This window comes from Pocillopora damicornis, chromosome 10 (genome assembly GCF_964200805.1).
Source record: "Pocillopora damicornis chromosome 10, jaPocDami1.2, whole genome shotgun sequence".
Classification (NCBI taxonomy): Eukaryota; Metazoa; Cnidaria; class Anthozoa; order Scleractinia; family Pocilloporidae; genus Pocillopora; species Pocillopora damicornis.
In genome coordinates this window covers 12,639,461-12,658,877 of record NC_142679.1, presented here as the reverse complement: position 1 = coordinate 12,658,877, position 19,417 = coordinate 12,639,461, and the positions used below count along the sequence as shown (strand labels likewise).

At 37.1% G+C, this 19,417-nt stretch overlaps 3 protein-coding genes and 1 long non-coding RNA gene across 4 annotated transcripts; 1 reads left to right on the top strand and 3 right to left on the bottom strand.

The window, feature by feature from the left end:
- The first annotated feature begins 2,574 nt into the window (after positions 1 to 2,574).
- LOC113671762 (galanin receptor 2a) lies at positions 2,575 to 4,490 on the top strand. Its single transcript, XM_027188015.2, has one exon. The coding sequence runs from the start codon at positions 2,658 to 2,660 to the stop codon at positions 3,810 to 3,812; it is 1,155 nt and encodes a 384-aa protein (XP_027043816.2). The 5' UTR covers positions 2,575 to 2,657; the 3' UTR covers positions 3,813 to 4,490.
- Positions 4,491 to 6,157: 1,667 nt separating this feature from the next.
- Positions 6,158 to 7,887, bottom strand: LOC149038985 (uncharacterized). The gene is made up of 2 exons (XR_016180287.1): positions 7,619 to 7,887; positions 6,158 to 6,947 (listed from the first exon to the last, which is right to left on the bottom strand). It is a non-coding gene; the product is annotated as an uncharacterized LOC149038985 (long non-coding RNA).
- A 2,535-nt stretch (positions 7,888 to 10,422) lies between these two features.
- On the bottom strand, positions 10,423 to 17,487 carry LOC113671775 (adiponectin receptor protein 1). The gene is made up of 5 exons (XM_027188028.2): positions 16,786 to 17,487; positions 13,693 to 14,357; positions 12,959 to 13,146; positions 12,308 to 12,501; positions 10,423 to 11,775 (listed from the first exon to the last, which is right to left on the bottom strand). Exons 1-5 carry the CDS (start codon positions 17,230 to 17,232, stop codon positions 11,659 to 11,661), a joined length of 1,611 nt encoding a protein of 536 aa, XP_027043829.2. The 5' UTR covers positions 17,233 to 17,487; the 3' UTR covers positions 10,423 to 11,658.
- A 495-nt stretch (positions 17,488 to 17,982) lies between these two features.
- LOC113671777 (uncharacterized) lies at positions 17,983 to 19,409 on the bottom strand. The gene has a single exon (XM_027188029.2). It carries the CDS (start codon positions 19,326 to 19,328, stop codon positions 18,606 to 18,608), a length of 723 nt encoding a protein of 240 aa, XP_027043830.2. The 5' UTR covers positions 19,329 to 19,409; the 3' UTR covers positions 17,983 to 18,605.
- Positions 19,410 to 19,417: the final 8 nt, after the last annotated feature.

Below are 19,417 nucleotides of genomic sequence, written 5' to 3'. Positions count from 1 at the left end.
AGAAATTTTAGCCTTTTCGCGTGCGCACAGTTTGCTTGCTTTTTCGCATTGTATAAAAAAAGGGCAAAAGAAACTAAAAGAAGAAACAGAATGTCTAGAAAGAGCTCTTATCTTGTACATTTCCTCTTAGGGTGATCGGAAATGTATCGCATGAAATAGAATTACGCACGCACGATTTATTTTCTCGCATGAACAGTTTTTTAGTGAACAAGTGTCGACCGTATATATTGTGCAAGAAGGGTCCGTATTTTGTTTGGATTGACCGAGAAATGAGTCTGTAATAAGTCTTAGTATCTCACTCTTTGGAGAGAAGAGTGTAATTGTAACTGAACGTTTCAGGCCGTTTTGTTAATCAAGGTGTCTAAATCGCCCATCCTGGAACACACACCGTCTGAGAGGTCAGAGCTTGAACCAGACAACCATGCAGTAGTGTGCCGCGTTCCAGGTGAAAACGCAAATTGCTATTGACAAATATCTCCTCTGTATGTTTCCCTGTCTAGACAATGAATGATGCTGCTGTAATTGCTTGACTATTTGTACACGTTCTCAGGAAAAAAATTAAAAAATCCTCGAATCTTTCTTTAAAATGTCTTGTTGGAGTCATACAAGCATCATTTTTTTCTATGTTGTATTTTTTCAAAATTATTTCTCCAGCGAAGCACTTACACAACCTGAATTTTATGCAGAAAAATACATTCACAACATCGAACATTTCGAAACTGTTTTAATTATCTGTCCTTAAACAAACATGTGGTAGCGCAACCTGAAGTTGAAAAATTTTCACATCAGTTATCGGGTAGAGAAAGAGAGGCTTCCTCAAGTTGATCATCCAAAGGAAAGACGCGAGATGTAATAGTTTGCTTTAGCAAAGAACAAGAGAAACGATCTGGGACGGAGAAGGGGGGTGGGGTTTGAGTAATTTAGGTGTTGGGTAAGCAATGTCCAAAAGGGTTTTTTTTCAGGTTAGGGAACGCAAAACAAAGTGGATTTCATGAATTGTGGTTTACGAAACAGTGAGGAAAACCACTCTAATGCCTGGTCCATTGAACTACTTTTGGATGCAAAACGCAAGTTTGCGCCTCAAGGCTTTTGTCTATCGTACCCCCTATTAATGGAAATTCTTTTCTCTCCGCAACTCTCCGCTGTTTGAAAGTCCAAGATAGTGGCCACAATGGAGTGTTCATAAAACGCCCTCTTAAATGTAATTCAAAATTTGGATTATTGCAAAATAAATTCGAGAATCATGCAGTCTCTTCGGTTTTACCGAAAAAAACAAACACTGTAATGTTTAGATAAAAATATTTCAGCGCACGTACAAATTGGTGAAAGAAAAATAATACGCTGTCAGGTGCAACCGTAAATGCATTATTGACTTAGAATTTCAGATAATGCAGTTGTCCACACCTGTAGGAAAGGAAGAGGCACGTACTTTTGATACAACACGTGCTGGTTTTGTTGGATGTGAGCAGAATTGAAAACAAAGCGTGACGGGTGGCGGAACCGTAGCGTTTTAGAGCAACTTTACTATGTTTATTCCAAAATCTGAAACAAATGTGACCCAGAAACTTATTCCGCGCCTTTTAATACCACATACGTATGTGTATGTGTGGGTGTGTGTGAGGGAGGAGAGAGTGTAGAGATTTCAGTTAACTTTAGCTCAAGTTAGCTGATTATAATTTTGCAAAGTCACTTGCTGTAAAGGAGTCTCTGTGAACAAGATGATCTGTATAAGCAATCAATTAAAAGAAACATAGAGAATCACTATCGACGTCTTCGAAGTAAAAAAATTCTGACTGAGTCGTATGCAAACTTTTACAGATTCACGATAGCATGAAACTGCATTGGTGATAATTCCGGCAAAATGGAACTGTGCGCAGTGTTGACAATAGACTAAGAATAGTCTGATGAAACATAGAAGGGCTATCTTGATACTAGTTAGATTAGCTTTTCAAGACGAAATCTTAACAAGGGCGCCATAGGTCAAACTCTTTTTAATATATTCGTCGAAGGATATAGGATACTGTCCTTTCATTCATTAGTCACAATTCTGAGGTAACTCATTGTGGCATACTTGTTAAATTTGTAAAGCTCTTCCATATCACTCAATTTTTAACTGATTTCTACCTGAGACTACCAGAAAACGTGCTATATTATTTAGCTTATATGAAAACACATGACTCGGAGAAACAGGTGCAGGGTTTAAGTAACGATATCCTAAAATGAATCTAATTTCTCGGAGGAAACTGTCAAACATTGATTATTTTCCGTGCGGGCAAAGTTCACTGGAGCAGCAATTGACAATTGAGTCAACTAGAAAGGCTTTCAACATTGCAGAAAAAAGAATATTTCTTGAGGCTTTTGAAAAGCAAGTTGTGTACAATGAGAACACGATTTGTATATTTTGTTTGCTTGCTCCCTCTGTTCGTTGTGGAGAAACTCTCTGATTGGTTCCCGGATGTTAACACGACAACATCGTGAATGCATAATGGTTCTGTGTTAGCCAATCACGTCTGCTGTTTGCTTTGACTGAAAGTGTCTTTTAAAAGAAATCGGATAATTGCACTTCCGTGAAACTTCTACCCTTTAAAAGCTTCGCCGGCATAAAGTGAGCAGTTGTAAGCAAATCGCTATTGACGCGTAACTTTGTACATGGCAACATGGCGAAGCCGAGCCCTGAAAATTTGTCCTTTGTCATGGCCTTCATTCCGTCTCAACCGACCACAGAAGTTCTGATGGATCACACAAAAGAAAAAAAAGACAGCGGTTTCTCAGAAGGGATTCCTCATTCGGAAGGGGAGGTATCATTTTTTCGCATTTCTTTCTCCGTCATTGTCCTATGCACGATAATGGGAAGTTTCATGGTGTGTGCCGTGAACATCAAAAACAAAACTATGCTTAGAAGTCCTTATAACGTGAACATATTTCACTTGGCTATAACTGACTTGCTGGTTTCATTCGTCACTTTTTTGACACCAGGATTTATCTTCGAAGATATTCCTCCCGCGCCTGAGGGAAGAATAAGTGGAGAGATATTTTGTCGCCTTATTTCGTCGCATTTCTTAACGTTTTGGAGTGCTACTACCTCTATCTACATCACAGTCGCACTCGCCACAGAACGTTGGTACGCTGTCACTAAACCTCTACAATACCGCGCAAGATTCCATAGAAAACGTCTTCTCTACGAGATTATTACAATATGGGCGTTATCCTTACTTGCAAACTCTTTGCTGCCGTTCGAGGTTAAATACAGCCCAGAAAAAAGCTCAGCTTCGAAACGTTGCGAAATCGCCAAGATTCCTTTGGTTGCGCCAGCCATCCACAAATTCCTTGGGATCGCTCAATTCGGGTTCAAGTTTGTCATTCCGTTCGCGATAAACTGCAATTTGTATACACGCGTTTTGAACGCAACCGATAAGTCACGTGTACTGAGCCGCAGAATGGGTCAGGGAATGCGCAACAACATCAGTCGAATGGCAGCTGTTTCAACTCTGGTGATAGCTCTTTGCTGGTTACCAAATCAAATTTACTACTTGTGTTTCGCCTTCGACCTGGTTCGCCTCAATACTCCAGCGCATTTTGCTACTATTGTGATTGCATTAATCAATCCATTCTTAAATCCATTCATTTTTGCTTTTCATTCTGTGCAATACCGGCTTGGGTTTAAAAACTTATTTTGTGGAGAATCTTTTAGAAGAGGCAAAATAATACTCGAGAGCAGAGCGGGCCCACTTAAACGGGCTCAGGACTTAAAGATATCTTCGTCACCTTTTGTATCTCATACGTCTATCCACAAAAGCGTCTCGGTGGAGTAGTCTTTGAAGATCCCAAAATGTCAAATGGATTTTAAAAAATTCCACACGGGCGCGTGAAAAATAAGAATCACGGTAATGTTTCAGATTAACGTTGCGGAAAACTTGTTGTAAAAAATACCGAATCGATAGGATTGAACAGAAAGTGTGCTTGATTCTACAATTAGTTTTTATTAGTTACATCAAATCTCGGCCTAAATCAGTGAAACTGGAATTTGTACGAAAAATCAATTGTACTGTAGGACCTATAACAGAGGTTCGAAATCAAGAGATTACTCTGAGAAAACCAATGGTAAATGAACACCAGAAAACGAAAAAAGATGGTTTGGACTGTGTGTAAGTATTTAGATGTAAGATTAACAAGGGTATGATATTTTGATAAAAACCAGTTTATAGATGTAGGTGAACCTTGGTACTATCATTCTCATGTTAGAAAGTACAGGTAATCCCTAATAGTTTTCCGTAAAAAGTCAATCTCCTCAACACGCGTTCTACTGAAGAAACACGTGTCCATTGATGTCGGTGTAAACTATATCTTGAAATCATTAAGAGGATCGGAAGTTTTATGATAATTTTATTGATTGTTTACCTTCAAAGCTACTTTGAAGATGTTAATTAAGATTTGCGACATTTAGAAGGGGAAATCTTGTATGCATTAAAATTAAAGAGCATTTTCTTTAATGCGTTTAGTTTCATATTTATTTTGTCGTTCTCGAATGTTTGAAGTACCGTGTTCATTAGAATTTTTTTTCTCTACTCCGAGTAATTTCCAATTTAAGTCAGTTGAGGTAGTGTTCCGTGTAAAAAAAATGAAAACAAGAATGCGAGAGGGGAAAATGCAGTTCGAGTTAAGTTTAAGCGCAAGAACCAAGGACCTCTACAGTCGATTCGTTTTACTCGGAAGCCACGCATTCAGAGCAAACACGTTCATAGAATCTGATCATGCCTCCTGGGATAAAATATCATGATACTGCAGGGCTCCTGCATGATATAAATATGTAAATTAAGCCAAGCGAAAACTAGGGCTGCACAATTTATTATCTTTTGGATTCACAAAAAAAAAAAAAATAAACAAAATAAAATTTTTTTCATGCCGTTTACTGACAACATTCTTGAAGGCTATGGTAGAACACCTTACTTTCTCGCAGGTTAAGTTTATATAAATAGATAGATTGAAAAAGATACAACTCGTGTAAAAATTGTCAAGGTGCTTTGTATAATCTGATCGTTAATTTTATGTCGTGGACTATGTTGACACGTTTACGTTTTTCAGACGTTTGTCCTTCTCATTTTCATGTGATATGTGGGACGGCTCGTGCTCGCACAGTGAGAATTTGAAGCGCTCGAAACAAACTTCAATCAAGGAAAATTATGTTGTTAGTAATTCACTTTCTCACCCAATAAATCTAAGCTGGTATTGATATCTCTGGATAGCCAACTCCCCCCCCCCCCCCCCCCCACGTCTTCTTTTTGAGTATATTTTGCGCCCTTTACTGGAGTTCAGCGCAAAACTGGGGGCCTGGTTCCAAGCTTATTCTTAATGATCAGAGCAGAGGGGCATTTTGTTGCGCATGTCCGGTAAATTTTAGTTTGATACGAGAAACCGCTGGTATGCGCCTGCGTCGGTTTTCCTTTCGAGAATCACGAAAGAAAAGAAGCAGTAAAATACGTCGGAAAAAACAATGGTTCGAGTATTTGAGACAACCTTTCTTCTCATTTTTTCTTCTGTAACGTAGATGGAAGCGGCAAATCCTTGAAATTATTGTGTGATGTGTGGAAGGCAGTTATTTTCAGAATGCAAAAGATTGTTCGAGTCTTGTCTTGTGATTGTCTGGGCGATCGATGAAGATGATGTTATTTTTGAAGGATGCAAGTGGCCTGTCGAAGAGTACAAAGGAATTGGATAGTATACTTTTATCGTGTCATTGCTATCTCAAGTTATCGGTGATCATTTGAAGTACTCGCCTTTCTGTAAGCGTTTTTTAGAGCTTCAACTGTACTGCTAGTGCAGTGTACCTCCAATTTTGGCAAAAATGTAAAGTTTACAGAGGTTTATGTTTTGTTTCAAAAGTTTTTTTTTGACATGAATCACAACCGCCAGGGCCGATTACCAAAATAAAAAAGGTCAATGTCGAGTAAAGAAAAGTAAGACAATGCTAATGCTAGAGATATGGTTAGAAATGGAGGAATAATTATGGATTTTATCAGAGTAAGATAAAGTCTTTTCAATCATTAGTCTCGGAAATATCATCAGATATGATCGATGATGTGGGGAAATTGTGAAAGAAAACAAGTACTACTTTGGGCTTCCAGTTGTAAGACGAATAGTTAAATCAATTATTACCCAGTGAAAATCACTATCATTTATCATTTCAACTGCACAAAAAAATCATATACACTCTTTGCAACCTTATTCTCCAACCTATTAAATTACAAGAGTTGTGTGACAATTTGATGGTCTGAAAAGACTCTTACACATGCTAAACAACAAAGAACCAGTAAGGCTGATATTTAACAGTGAGGGTAAAAAAAAAAAAAGCCTTTTCTTTTCAGGAATAAGACTTAGTGAGGTCAGATTAAACTAATGTGAAGAGGTTTGTTGATCTCTTTATGAAAATTGATGCTTTACATCTATCAGATTTTAGAGAAATGAGACCTAAGTCAAAAGGGGACTTTGATATTGCATATTCTGCAGTAATGGGCATCAGCTTGGATGCCTATTTGCAGAAATTAATAGTTTTCAAGCCAGGGGTTTGGCTGTGCTAATTTTAAGGCAGAAAATCATAAATCAGTCGCTTAAGAAATTTTTAGCTCTGCCTGGAAGCTCAAACACTGTTATGGAACAGGACAATATTTCACCTGATCACTCCTCATATTGTTTTCCCATGAAATTTGGACAAAACTTTCAAAAAACTTTATTGGTAATTTTATAGTTGCAAAAAAAGGTATAGACACAAGTTGCATCAAGCTAGTTGAGGCAAGTTGTGTGGAGAGAACAAAAGATTGATAATTTATACCAGTAGTAAGCTTCTGGTACTAATGACATTCTCTTGAATGCCAGCTTGCCACAGCAAATGTCACACCTATCCTTTCTGTCAATAGTACTGACCATATGTAGTGGGGTCACTTCACATCTCCCTAAACAGCAGAGAACACAATAGTTAATTCCAATCATCAGTCCCAATTAAGAAATAAAAATTGAAGGATCAAGACTTATCTGGCAAAGAGAAATACAAGTCAAACTGGTTTGAAGATATTTTAACCCGAAATTCGTTTTCAAATATGACAAATACTGTAGTTCACATTCTAAAGAAAGAGAGTTCCAGCCCCTTGAGTAATTATTCATTTATTGTATCGCTCACCTCATGTTTTAAGAACCAGAGAAAGTTGGATAATTTTAATCTGCGAGTTTTATAGTACACTTCGACTCAAAATTCATTTCGTATGGCAGAAGTATTCTATTGAAATAAACAAGACAGAATGAAGCTGACGCCATCCGTTTCGAATAACACATGAACATGAAGAAAACGGCACCAGTTTAAACTCATGAGACAAAGCCCACGGATTTTTTTGAGGTAAATGAACTGGTTAGACCGAAGGCTAAATAAATAAACAATGAACTGACAGTGGTGAGAGATTTGGGGGCCATGTGATAAAACAAGTTCTACCGAAGTTTATCCTCTAGTAAGCCCTTCAAGCCCAAAAGGGCAATCAGAAAAATTCTCACCAAAACACAGCAAAAAAATTAGATAAAACCGCAGATGATCGAGGCAAGACTATAAACGTTGTTAAGACGCATGCCTACGTACCAAGTACAACAGACTTGGAGAGCAAAATGGCCAAAGACAGTTGTGAGCCATGACTTTGAAAATCCACCTCAACCTCCCAAAAACGAATTCGCCGAAGGTTATAGAAAGAGCAACTCAATCCTGAAGCTGGAACATTTTTTTAAGCCTTGTGTCCAATGGGACAACAAAGAGAAAGAAGATAAGATGTTATTTGAAGTAATTTGAAGCTTGGGGGCCACCTCGAACTTAACGTAATTTTATTTCAAAGTTGAAGTAAAATAAGATCAAATTGTAAACTACCTTCTATTATCGTAACGAATATCTCACGATCGCCTCCACACATCACTTCGTGATTTATAGAAGTAAGAAATCAACATCTTAAGACTAACCTTAAAGGTTTGTAGTCTCATGTGCACACTTGATCGTCAGCAAATCAAATCTCAAACTTCAAGTTTTCGACTTTTTTTCGCGTTTTGTTCGCACTTTGATCATTAAAATATCCTCATCGGAAGAGCCAGCAAACTCCACAAGTATCCACAGAGTTAGAAATGGTAGTAAACTTGTCATACTCTTCCATCCCTCTCCAAAAAATATCACAGAAAGGTGTCGATCGCTCAGTTGAAAACCCGCAAAAGCGCGCTGAAAATATCAAAATGGCGCCGAACGCGCCGAACAAATTTTCTTGGCGCATGCGCAACAAAATGCCCCTCTGCTAATGATCAGGTAAATATTACCATAAGCACTCTGAATTTTGACGGTCAGAGCTTAGGAAAAACTGTAGCCAGCTACCCTAAAACATGCACGCGAACTAGCGTGGGAACGAGGAACTTAATTCGTTGCGTGCTGTTTGGTTGAGTTTAGTGGGAATTATTGCCGATAAGCTTGTTGAAGTTTTACTGTACCGACCTGCGAAGTGCACCGAAAGCAGGCATAACGATGAAACATGAAGAAAACTGGCAGACAAAACTATCATCTATTGCGGAGAGAACAAAGTTTATTTTCAACAACGAGTTGTTGAGCGATGTGAAGTTTGTCGTAGCATCGTCGACTGATGAAGGTGAAAGTAAAAAGGTGATCCCAGCTCACAAGTTTGTGCTCGCTCTGAGCAGTCCAGTGTTCTTTGCCATGTTCTATGGTCAAATGGCGGACACTAAAGAATCTATTGAACTGCCTGACTGTGAGTACGAGAGTGTGTTGGAGTTGTTCCGCTTTTTGTACAGTGACGAAGTAAATTTAAGCGGAAGTAATGTGATCCTTGTACATTTTTTCCTTGTGTGAAAGATTTTAATACAGCACACCAATTCCAGCTGTCAAAACTTGAAGATCAGTGTGGTTCTTCCCTTTTGTATTTTGAGACCGGGATGACGGATCGTGTGTACTTTACACCTGTGATTAGATAAATGAAGATGGTATGATTTTAGTACGGCAGTCAAACACTCTGAAACACTCTTAATTCCTTCCCAATAACCATCCAATATAACAACAACTGTAGTCTCGTAATTAGTAACCTGAGATGTACCCGAGATGACGTCATTAACACGTCACCCCTGAGAGTGACCAACATCTAATTTCTCCCTACAAAATCACCCCTAAATCTGACATTGAGGTCATGAGAGTAACGGAAATGATCACCAACTAAAGAACCTCTTGATTGTTAAACAAATTCTCCCTTTCAGCACCTGAGGAAATTAACCGAGAACAGTATGGAGAATATGCAAAATGATGTTGGGGCGTAAAGGGTTACTGCAGTAAAGGTAACTTTGGCGAGGCTAACAAACCGACTTCAACAGAAAATAACTAAATGTTTACTTCCAATTCGCCCATAACATGAGTTACATGCCTTAGAAGAAAGTAAATTTGATTTGTTGGTTGAGATCCCCATTGGTGTACAGCAAGGTTTAAAAAAGAAATTTTAATAGGGCTTCACTCTGATAGCGGCCAGAACCGAGGCCAATCCCTACCTTGGATGATAGGGGTGATCTGCTAGGAGCTTATTCAATAATACCGTAGCGATGTATGTCCCCAAACTGTCCAATCTAATGCCCCCAGAATCGAGTAACTGTTGACAACTATGCAACAGGTGAGTGTTCAACACCTCAGACTGAGCAACATACCGTTCCAAGGACTCCTTCAAAACTTGCCATACTTTCAGATACGACGTAAGAATAGTTTTAGATGCATATGTGCTTAGTTTCAATGTATCCTTGGTACTGCTTTCTGTTCTTTTCATAAAACTTTTCGCCCATGGTTCAATCAGTTACAGACTGCCAGGTGTTAATTTGATTTCATAAATAGAGGTTACAAGAAGAGGCAGACGGGCAGTATTTAGAGCTGTAATTTTGAAGAACATTTTGCCTCTCTCTAACTTACACATTGTCCCTCGCCATAAAAGGCTCTGTTACCCCGAGTTTATTCAGTGTGACCAGATATTACATATATGCTGTAGGGTGATTATAAGACATAGGACATTGATTCAAAGATTTGTTATTCAGTTTGATTCAGATTTCCGATTCTTTCTCGGACGCATTACAACTGAAATAAAAACAAAGAGAATAAAAATTTGGATAGGGACCTATGAGGTGATTTTAGAACATTTAGAACACTATCCTCAGAGTTACGAATTTTAACACACTGTAAACACAAGTAATAAAACAGATTATGACTCTGAGCAATCGTCAAATGTTACACCTTTTTTAACTACCTCATTTTATTATCCACTTGTCCTAAACTTAGAGCAACAAAGCTTATGCCATCATCTCACACAAATCTTTAACTTGGTGAACTCAATTTCTCATATGATATCTAGATTGGGAAATTTGGATGCATAAATAACTGCCTTTAATGGTTTTAAACACCTCTTTACAATAATAAGATGGCAAGTAAAAATATCAATAAGTTATTAATATTAGCCATCTGGGCCTGCCAAATGAGAAACATTAGATCTTAAACAAAAAAATATTGCTTACATACAATTGGCCACTGTCCAGAGAGATGCGCAATATATTTTTACACTATTGAAAATAAATGCAACATCTCTTGATGGGAATTAATGACACCATTGTTGGAGAGGGTGACTGGTTAGGAGTGTGGACAAAAATTGACAATGAAAACAACCGTGCTGTAGTTTATGTTGGGAACTCCCAAACTAAGCTAGAACACTAGAACAAAGAAATCTGCTGGATTTTCAAACCAGTCATCTTTTCCAACAATGATGATATTATGACATATTATAAACCTGTTTGCAATGTAAATCTATGACTTTCAAGTAAAGAAGAGATGTTTTGTGAAAATCTTTTAGGAAACGATCTCCCAATTCAACATCTCAGATTTTAAGACAAAATGCCATCAGCTTTTTTCCCTATAATAATTTTCCCCACAATAGTAAAAGTCAAAAACCACTCGTATAACTTTGACTGTCTCTAAAGATTCTCTGGCAGACAGCCCTTAAAATTGAAAACCCCCCAAAATTAATAATAATAATTTATTTCACAAAAATAATATCGAAACACCCAGAAACAATAAAATGCATATTATTCATTTTCACAACTATGTTGAAAGTGAAGATAATATTTAAAAAAAATAACTTTGATTGAAAATTATTTGTTCAATTCCTTTCTCTCAAAGTAATTCACTCTACAAAGCCACAATAGTGTTTTAACACCGGAATGATCAGTGTGTGTAATGCATTTCTTGTATCAAATTGTTAATCTACAACAAACCATCATATTAAATACTTCTATCAAAAACATCCCTTACTGAAAACTGGTTTAAGAAAACATTTGATTAATAACAAAGTAAAAGACAACTTGATGGAGGCCTTGAGCACATCTTTTCAAGCTTTCTTTAGCAAATATAGTCTATATACAATTTTAATCTGGGAAAACCTAAGTGTTAATTAGAATGTGTACAAATCTACCAGCAACAAAATGAAGAAATTTAACTTTACACTACATACAAGACTCTGTTCCACAGATCGAAATTCGTTTACTGATAATTAACTTAAGAAACTACATTTACACATTCACCAATGAAACAAACAGCAAAATCACATTTGCATTTAATTATTTTTCACATACAGCACCCTGGTCAAACCTATAGTATGCCATTTGACAAATGCCATACAAATGGACTAAGGCAGCAGCTACTACAAGCACATGAAAAATTTGATGACTCTGAAACTAAAGAGGAAAAAAAAAGAGTATGTGAGAAAACTGGTAAAAAGTGGTTCCTGCACTGAAATGGTTGTGTCAGGGCTAACTTGGGTACATTATCAAAATAAAGTTTGTGAGATTTTATAACCAAATATATATTTATTATATTTCAAAGCTACACCAGACACAGCAACCTAACAGTTCCACATGGTAACCACAACACCAGCATATCATTCTACTCCTGTCAGTAGAAGCACTGAAGAGTGCATGTGTATCTCTCACTTTTAATTGTTGGTTCTACTGTAAATTATCCTTTATCAGCATTGGTAGTGTTTTATTTCCTGACTAGATGAGGGGTACCCAGAGGGGATTTTCAGGAAACATTTCCACCAATTTATTCAGGCCCTACTGGTACACCATTTATTCTACAAGCTTAACAGCTTAAGAAAGTCAAAGAGTTGTTGTGTCTTTGACTCATGATCTTGTATGTGTAGTTAACCTGACTGAAACACTGGTTGAAAATCAATGCAGAGGTAAAATTGTACTTTAAAATGCTTACCCAAATGTCACACTTTCCCGGAAAAAACCTCTCTGGAACTCTAGTAGCATACATAATAGCACCAATTATGTATAAGGCGCCCATTAGTGCCATCCATCCAACAGATGCCTGACGATGAGCTAGAGTTACCCCATATGCTACTATGAAATGAATACCAGGGACAATACCAGAACATCCAAATGTAAGAAAAAGACCTGACAAAAAAATAGAACAATATAAGATGAAGCAGTTGTCTAGTCAATTCTAGGCTAATCACATAACTTTTTTCAAGTTATTCTGATGATTTTTCCATACCCAGCTACATTACTTAATGGACAAGCCTGTTAAAGACACTTGACCTGTTTAGGAGTGCATCAGTGACAGTCTCATCTGCTAACATTTAGACTGATTGAGTTAAAGCCCGGCTAAAAATTATGTCATCATGGAGTTCAAGGCACTTCAAGGTTCAAAGCCTCCACTCCACCAATCAAGAGAATTTGTTTCTTGGGAGTTGCACCTTTAAAAATTATCACTGCATTTAAACAAAAAGCATCTGGCACTTTGCCTTTAACAAAGGGATGTGAAAAATTTACTTCAAAATTATCTCTTGTTATCCCTTGCAGATTTGGTATTAAGAAAGACATAATGCCCACAAAAAAGTTAAATAATCACCTGCTCGAAGAACTCTGTATTTGGGTGTGCTGAACTTACTCCACAAAGACACAATCATGCAGAGAATTCCCAGAGTAAGGATCAGAGACATGTAGATGATCTTCAGAATTCTTGAGCAATAGAACCCATAATAAAGTGGAGGGATGAAAGAACCCATGATCAATAAAGCTATTCCTGAATAGTCAAGCCTAAAAAGCAATAATTAACAGTTAGTCATATGTATTTAAGCTAAATAAGTAGCAATACCCCTTGAGAATTTTAGCAAGATTTTTCATCTCTGCTTAAGGCAGACTTGAAAGAAACACTCTCTGCTATGCCCAAAGATTAGATATAAAATTAAATCAAAATGATGCCTGGATTGGCTTAATTGGTCCAAGAATGAGAAATAATTCAACCAATACATTCTACTCCAACCTGTTAATTAAACACACTAATAGACACTTGCAAAGACCACTATGCTACTGATAGACAGAACAATACTTCCGGTAGGCCTTAATGAAAGGGGAAAAGAACCTGACAAAAAAACGATTTCCTCAAAGCAATTATACATCCTAGAGCTCCTGTGTTTTACAGACATAATGTTAAATAAACAGGTCAGACCCATTCTGCTCTTATCCTTCATGAAAAAATGATCCTCAATAGTGTCATTATTAATTCCTTATTACAAAAAAATTATGGATTCATAGGCATATGTAGATGCAACTTGTAAACAAGATCTTTTTAAACCAGATTACCTGCTAAATATCTTGGAAACTGTGATGGAATGACAGTACACTGTATGGAAAATCCACGAGAACCCCAAACACAAGATTGCTCCTGTGAAGAATGCCCCAAACACTAGCTTCTCTTGCCAGTCTTTTGGGAATGGATTAGTGTTGGTGATGGGTCGAAGAAACATGTAGATTGTGATACAAATAAATGCAACAAAACCAATCAAATGAGTCCAAATATTTCCAGTTTCACTATGAACTTTAAAGATACTCTTAAAACAAGATCTGAATGATGGCATTGGTGGTCGATGATGATGTGATAGAAAATCATTGTCACGCAGCCACTCTGGGAGTTCAATGTGTGCAAGAAGATACCACCCTGAGCGAGCCAACTCAATTGCTTTCTTTGAGATCCTCTCTGCCTTATCAGCAGCGTCATGCATGCTTTCCTGAACATTGTCCTTTGCAGTTTTCAGGATCTCTTGAACTCTTTCTGCAGCATCAGACATATTATCTTTTGTGGACTTTATCATCACATGCACTTTCTCAGCTGCTTCATGCATATTATCATGCATTTTCTCAGCTGCATCATGCATGTTTCCTTTTATCCTGACTGCTGTATCCTGTACATTTCCCTTAACAGTCTGGAACATAACATGTAAATTTTCCTCTCCCTTGACAATGAATTCCTGAGAATATACATGGAAAATTCTGTGTTAGTAACGACAAATTCCTTTAGATTTCCTTAACAGGTAAAGTATAACACATGAAAAACCTCCCTAAATAAAAAGACACCTAAAAAAATGTGCTGGGTAATTATGTAAACTTGAGTACAACTTAAAATTTATTTGCTGACTACAATTTCAATAAATCAACAAAGACAGGTAGGAATTGAAAACACTCTCTCATCTCCCAAACTCTTGTTTGAATTAGTAATAAAAAATATAGAATGGTAGCAAGACAAACCAGTTAAGATAGGTTTTGCCATAATATGAGCAGAGTAAAACTGCCTTCAAAAAAAGAACTTTTTAGTAGTGATGATGGTAAATTAATTGAATCTTTGGATTTGCCCAAGCACAATTGCAGAACAGAACTGGGACAGTATCTTTTAAGGAGCTTCCCTTTGTCTTCCAGAAACACCAAATAATGGTATATACAAAGCTGACCAAGCTAGCATAGTTTGCATAGAGATGCTACCAGCTAATGATTAATTAATTAACTCTAATTTGCATTCCTTTTAGCTTCTCTTGAAAAATAGCAGGTATTGAAAATGCCAAAGATTATTGTATTTTAGGAAATAAAAAGCTCAAAAACTCTTCATACTTCAAGGAACAAAAATTCCTGTTTCTCAAGTATTAACTGCAAAGAGAAAAACAAAAATTGAAAAAATTTGTAGAAAGGTTGATCTTGAGATGTAGCATTTCAAAAACTCCTCACAAGATTTTCTTAAATGGATACCAAGGGGTCCTTGTAAATAATTGAAAGGATTGCCATGGGAGTTGAGTTACAAAAACTATATCATTTTTATTCTTGACAATAATATTTATAGGGTATACTTGAAGAAAAGCTGCCAATGAATTTAAAATTCTCAAGTATTGTGGTTCCTATTAAACTGGACATAACCTTAATAGTTCTTGCATTATCTTGAGCTGAGGAAAAGTTTGTGCAACCCCAACAGTTCTCTTTTGTTTCATCTGCAATCAATTAAGTTCTGAGGCAGAATCATTCCATAGCTGAAATATTCTATAATACTTTTCTAGCCTTAATTTTGGACCTCTCCCTACTGCTATCAGCTGAAAAAAATGTCTGAAATGCTTCAGTATCTCCACCTACCAAGCTGTTATGTTTTAATTAAATTCAGATTCTCCAGAGAGCTGAGTAAACTTGTCTAATCCAGCCAATAAGGGCTTTAAATATCTCCTATACCATCCCATGTAGATATACCATTTCCTTCTCTAGGACAAAGTTGTCCTTCCATTGTTATTTTCAGCTATTAAAAGTGGTGGTTAGGCTGTTGATAAACTTATTTTTATCATTTGACCTGAGCTAGGAGCATCAAACTTGACAATTGAAAGGGAAATTGATTGAGATATTTAATAACCAACTTTCATTTCTAGAAGAGCTAGGGGGAAAGGAGTTAATTAAAAATTAGGTTGATCAGTCATATTTCTGAAAATTTGATAGAAGGTAACATTTTCATATGAAAGTTATTAAATAGACACTTATCTTCAAGAGTCTGATATATGTAATTTCTTTTGAATAAGCAAATATAATATTGGAGTGTTTTGGGTGGCCTTGTGCAGTGTAAAATCTTTTAATTCATGCTGCCCTCAAAGAATAAAACAGCTTCCTTTAGGATGACCATGGAGAGTCTACAGGTCGTTATATTTTCTCTTAAAAAGGGTTAAAATCATCTAGAAGGAAATTCCGCATATTTGAAGTTGATACATTTAGACTGTAGAGTGAAATTATTTACAGTTAGCCTTCTTCGGTAAAATTAAGTCATTTGAAAGCAAGTTCTGCTGACGAATTACTTTAGTCTTGATACACTAAAGCACAACAACAGCGCACATACACCACAGGTAGCTTTGCCGGAAAATAATATTAAAACTTCTCATACTATTGCAAGTCGTCCCCAACAACTCCTTGATCTTTTCAAAAGTTGGAAAGAAGGGAAAAAGACGCTACCACTGTGAAATTTTCAACTAATCTTCGGGTTATCAGAGATTTTAGCATGTAGTTGAATACTTTCAGTATACTTTGGACCGGTGAAAATATAAATTTTTCATGAAAAGGAGCTCCAATACGCCTCGTGGTTCTTTCCAAGCACTTTCAATTTAGAATTTCGTTGGCCATTTTTCGGTCCGAAAAAAAAAAAGAAGGAAAAAAATTTCTCATATTGATATATGTTCTGTCGGATAAAATATTGATTTAAAATTTCGCGAAAGTTCGCGTTATTTTAAAGACATCTGTTCATCTACTGTATTTCTTTTGTGTTACGTACATTGACTTCAGAGTGGATAAAACACGCGCCGCGACACTAATCCTTTGAGAATGTTCCGTAAGCAGAGTAAATCAATGCTACATTGTTAGAGGAACAAATAGAAAGGAATTTACCTTTGCTTGCTCAAGACCAAGGAGGGAACATGTGACAGTTTCGTCTTCAATGTTGTCGTCGTCATCTTGTTCTTCATCATCCACCTTATCAACTTCCGCGCTATCGTCGTCGTCGCATACTTCCTTGCGTTTTTCAATCAAGGTTGCTCTCTCTTGGTCCTCTTCACCGAGAGCATCAGTTTCTTCGATGCTTACATTCTCTTCTTCATTTTCGGTGTCCTTACCTTCAACTGTTACGTCGACACTAGGTAATTCTAGTGACGTTTTGTCTTCCGTTTGGGGTTCTAATGTCAGCAAACTATCTTCTTCCCCGAGTCCTTCGGTTTCCTCTACCAGCTCATGAGTAGTTTCCGTGATTTCGCTCATTTTACCACTGTTTTCGTCGTGCTTCTTATCTACAAATTCTACTTCACTCATTTTTGGTCGCCTCCGTCGTAGCTCTGCCATCTGTATCACTCCACAAAAGATCAAGAACAGCGGTTGAGTGTTTATATACGTAGTAGATCACGTTATAAGATTGATGACAGGAGAGGCTTGGCGCTCTATTGAATGCAAATTAGGGTTAAATTCCCGCGCAGTTCAAAGAGTATCTTCACGATAAGAATAACAAGCTTCGGTAACTCCCAAAATCCTGCCTTTTTCCCTTGTGTTACGTAAGGTCTCGAGACAGTTCTCTCGCGACCTTCGTTGGCCACTCGCACTGATTAAAGATCGGACTCTTCCGTAATTTTATATTTCTCAGTGGCCTGATCTTTATCGACCAATCACATAACGTCTTATGAATAGGGAGACTTGACGCCCTCTGATCCGTTCGTCGCTTATCCAATCAGAGTTCTTGATGGAATTCGTGTGAGGCAGCTATTTGAAGGTGCAAAGTCTGAGCTTTGACTGACGAGTAAACAAAACAAGTCTTACGAGTCAACAGACCACTCGACTCCATGAATGATCACCAAATCAATGTTTCAAATAAACTGTTACACCCAATTCAATTTTCATCCACAAGAGCAATTCATGAAATAAGAAAAAAAAAAAAACCAACAAAATTCACTTGGAGGAATGATACTGGCCAAGTGAAATTATTTGTGACCAATGATGGTCATGATACGTTAATGTAAATGTTTTGATTAGACTATAAAACAAAGATGGTGAATTGTGGGGTCTAAAATGTAATCTAAAAAAACCTGAACATCAAAACTGTAAAACTCAGAAAAAAGTGAAGACTTTAATTTGAGTCTGACATGTCAAGGTTTTAAAATTTGAACAGTATGCAAAAAAAGAAAAACAGCAACAACAACAACAAAAATTATGTCTTGTTTGTACCTTACATAAGTTGGCTCACCATGAAGTAGCCTTGTGAATACAGAGATCTTGCAAATATCTCTTGCTTCTGGTAAATTACAAAATAACTACATTTGGGGGTCAACTCACCAGTCTAAATATTTTAATACATATCTCTGTACCTTCCTTAGAAAATTATATGAATATGGATACACAAATGAGCTTAAGAAGTTCTGGAAACACTGCCTTACTGGGTTGCACATGTCATGCGGGCAATATAGAAAAGTAACTCATGGAATATTCCCCTTTGCCTCGGCTGCAAGCACCCATTGTTGAATTGATAACAGGATGATTACATAAAGATCTTCCTTTACTGATTGAATGGTTTTTGTTCTAATCATTGTACGCGATATTTTCATCAGAATTCAATATTTGGTCTCGTATAATTATGTTATCCATCGTGTTACCCATCTAGGTCAATCATTTGCCCACTTATTACGGTCGCGTGACATTTACGTGCTGTTGGCTTTGTTGAAATATCTCTACAAAGTGATAGCGTCAATAATGCAAAACCCTCTTGGCATCTGAGAAGACATATCCTTTGATATCATAGCCTCAAATAGTTTCTCTGTCTTTACCCAACCAACTGGATGGCTCGGCCACACATCCATCAACAAAAACCTGTCTTCCTCAAAGTGATAACCACCTAACGGGCTGAAATGCCCCATATTCACTTTTGCGAAGAACGTCAGAAAATGGTAATTCACAACAACATGTGTTCCTGGTTTTTTGAGGTTTTCAACAACTAAGGATCGAAATTCGTCCACCGAATAAATCCCCGGACATTGTGACATCGTTGACTGTTGGTTGCAGGTTAAATCGTAGGCGTAGTAAAATCTACCACGAAGACCAATGCTGCTGATGAGTTTTGCGAACGTATCGAGAGTAATTCCATCTTTTAAAACATCGTCTCTCCTAATAATTGATCTGTCTACTCCAATCGCAAAAAGATCATCTTCTCCTAAAGTTTCTTTGTTGTTCTTTAGTTGGGCAAGGTCAGAAATGTCACGATGAGGACCTGAGGGTTGGCGCTTTTCAAGAATTTCATTTAGACAAATTGCCGCACTACAAAATCCACAGTACTTGGAATTTACTTGATTACAGAAATAAGGAAGCAGATGGTTAAAATAACTTTCTTGCAGTATTTGTTGCCCCTTGTCACTCTCTAAAGGAATAATAAAAGGCGAAGACTTTGTGACCGCCATGATTTAAAAGCTTTCCATAAACTGTTTACACATTAGGGGGGCTAGGGAGGAGTTGATGAATAACTCATCGGGGTGAGGGTCAAGAATGA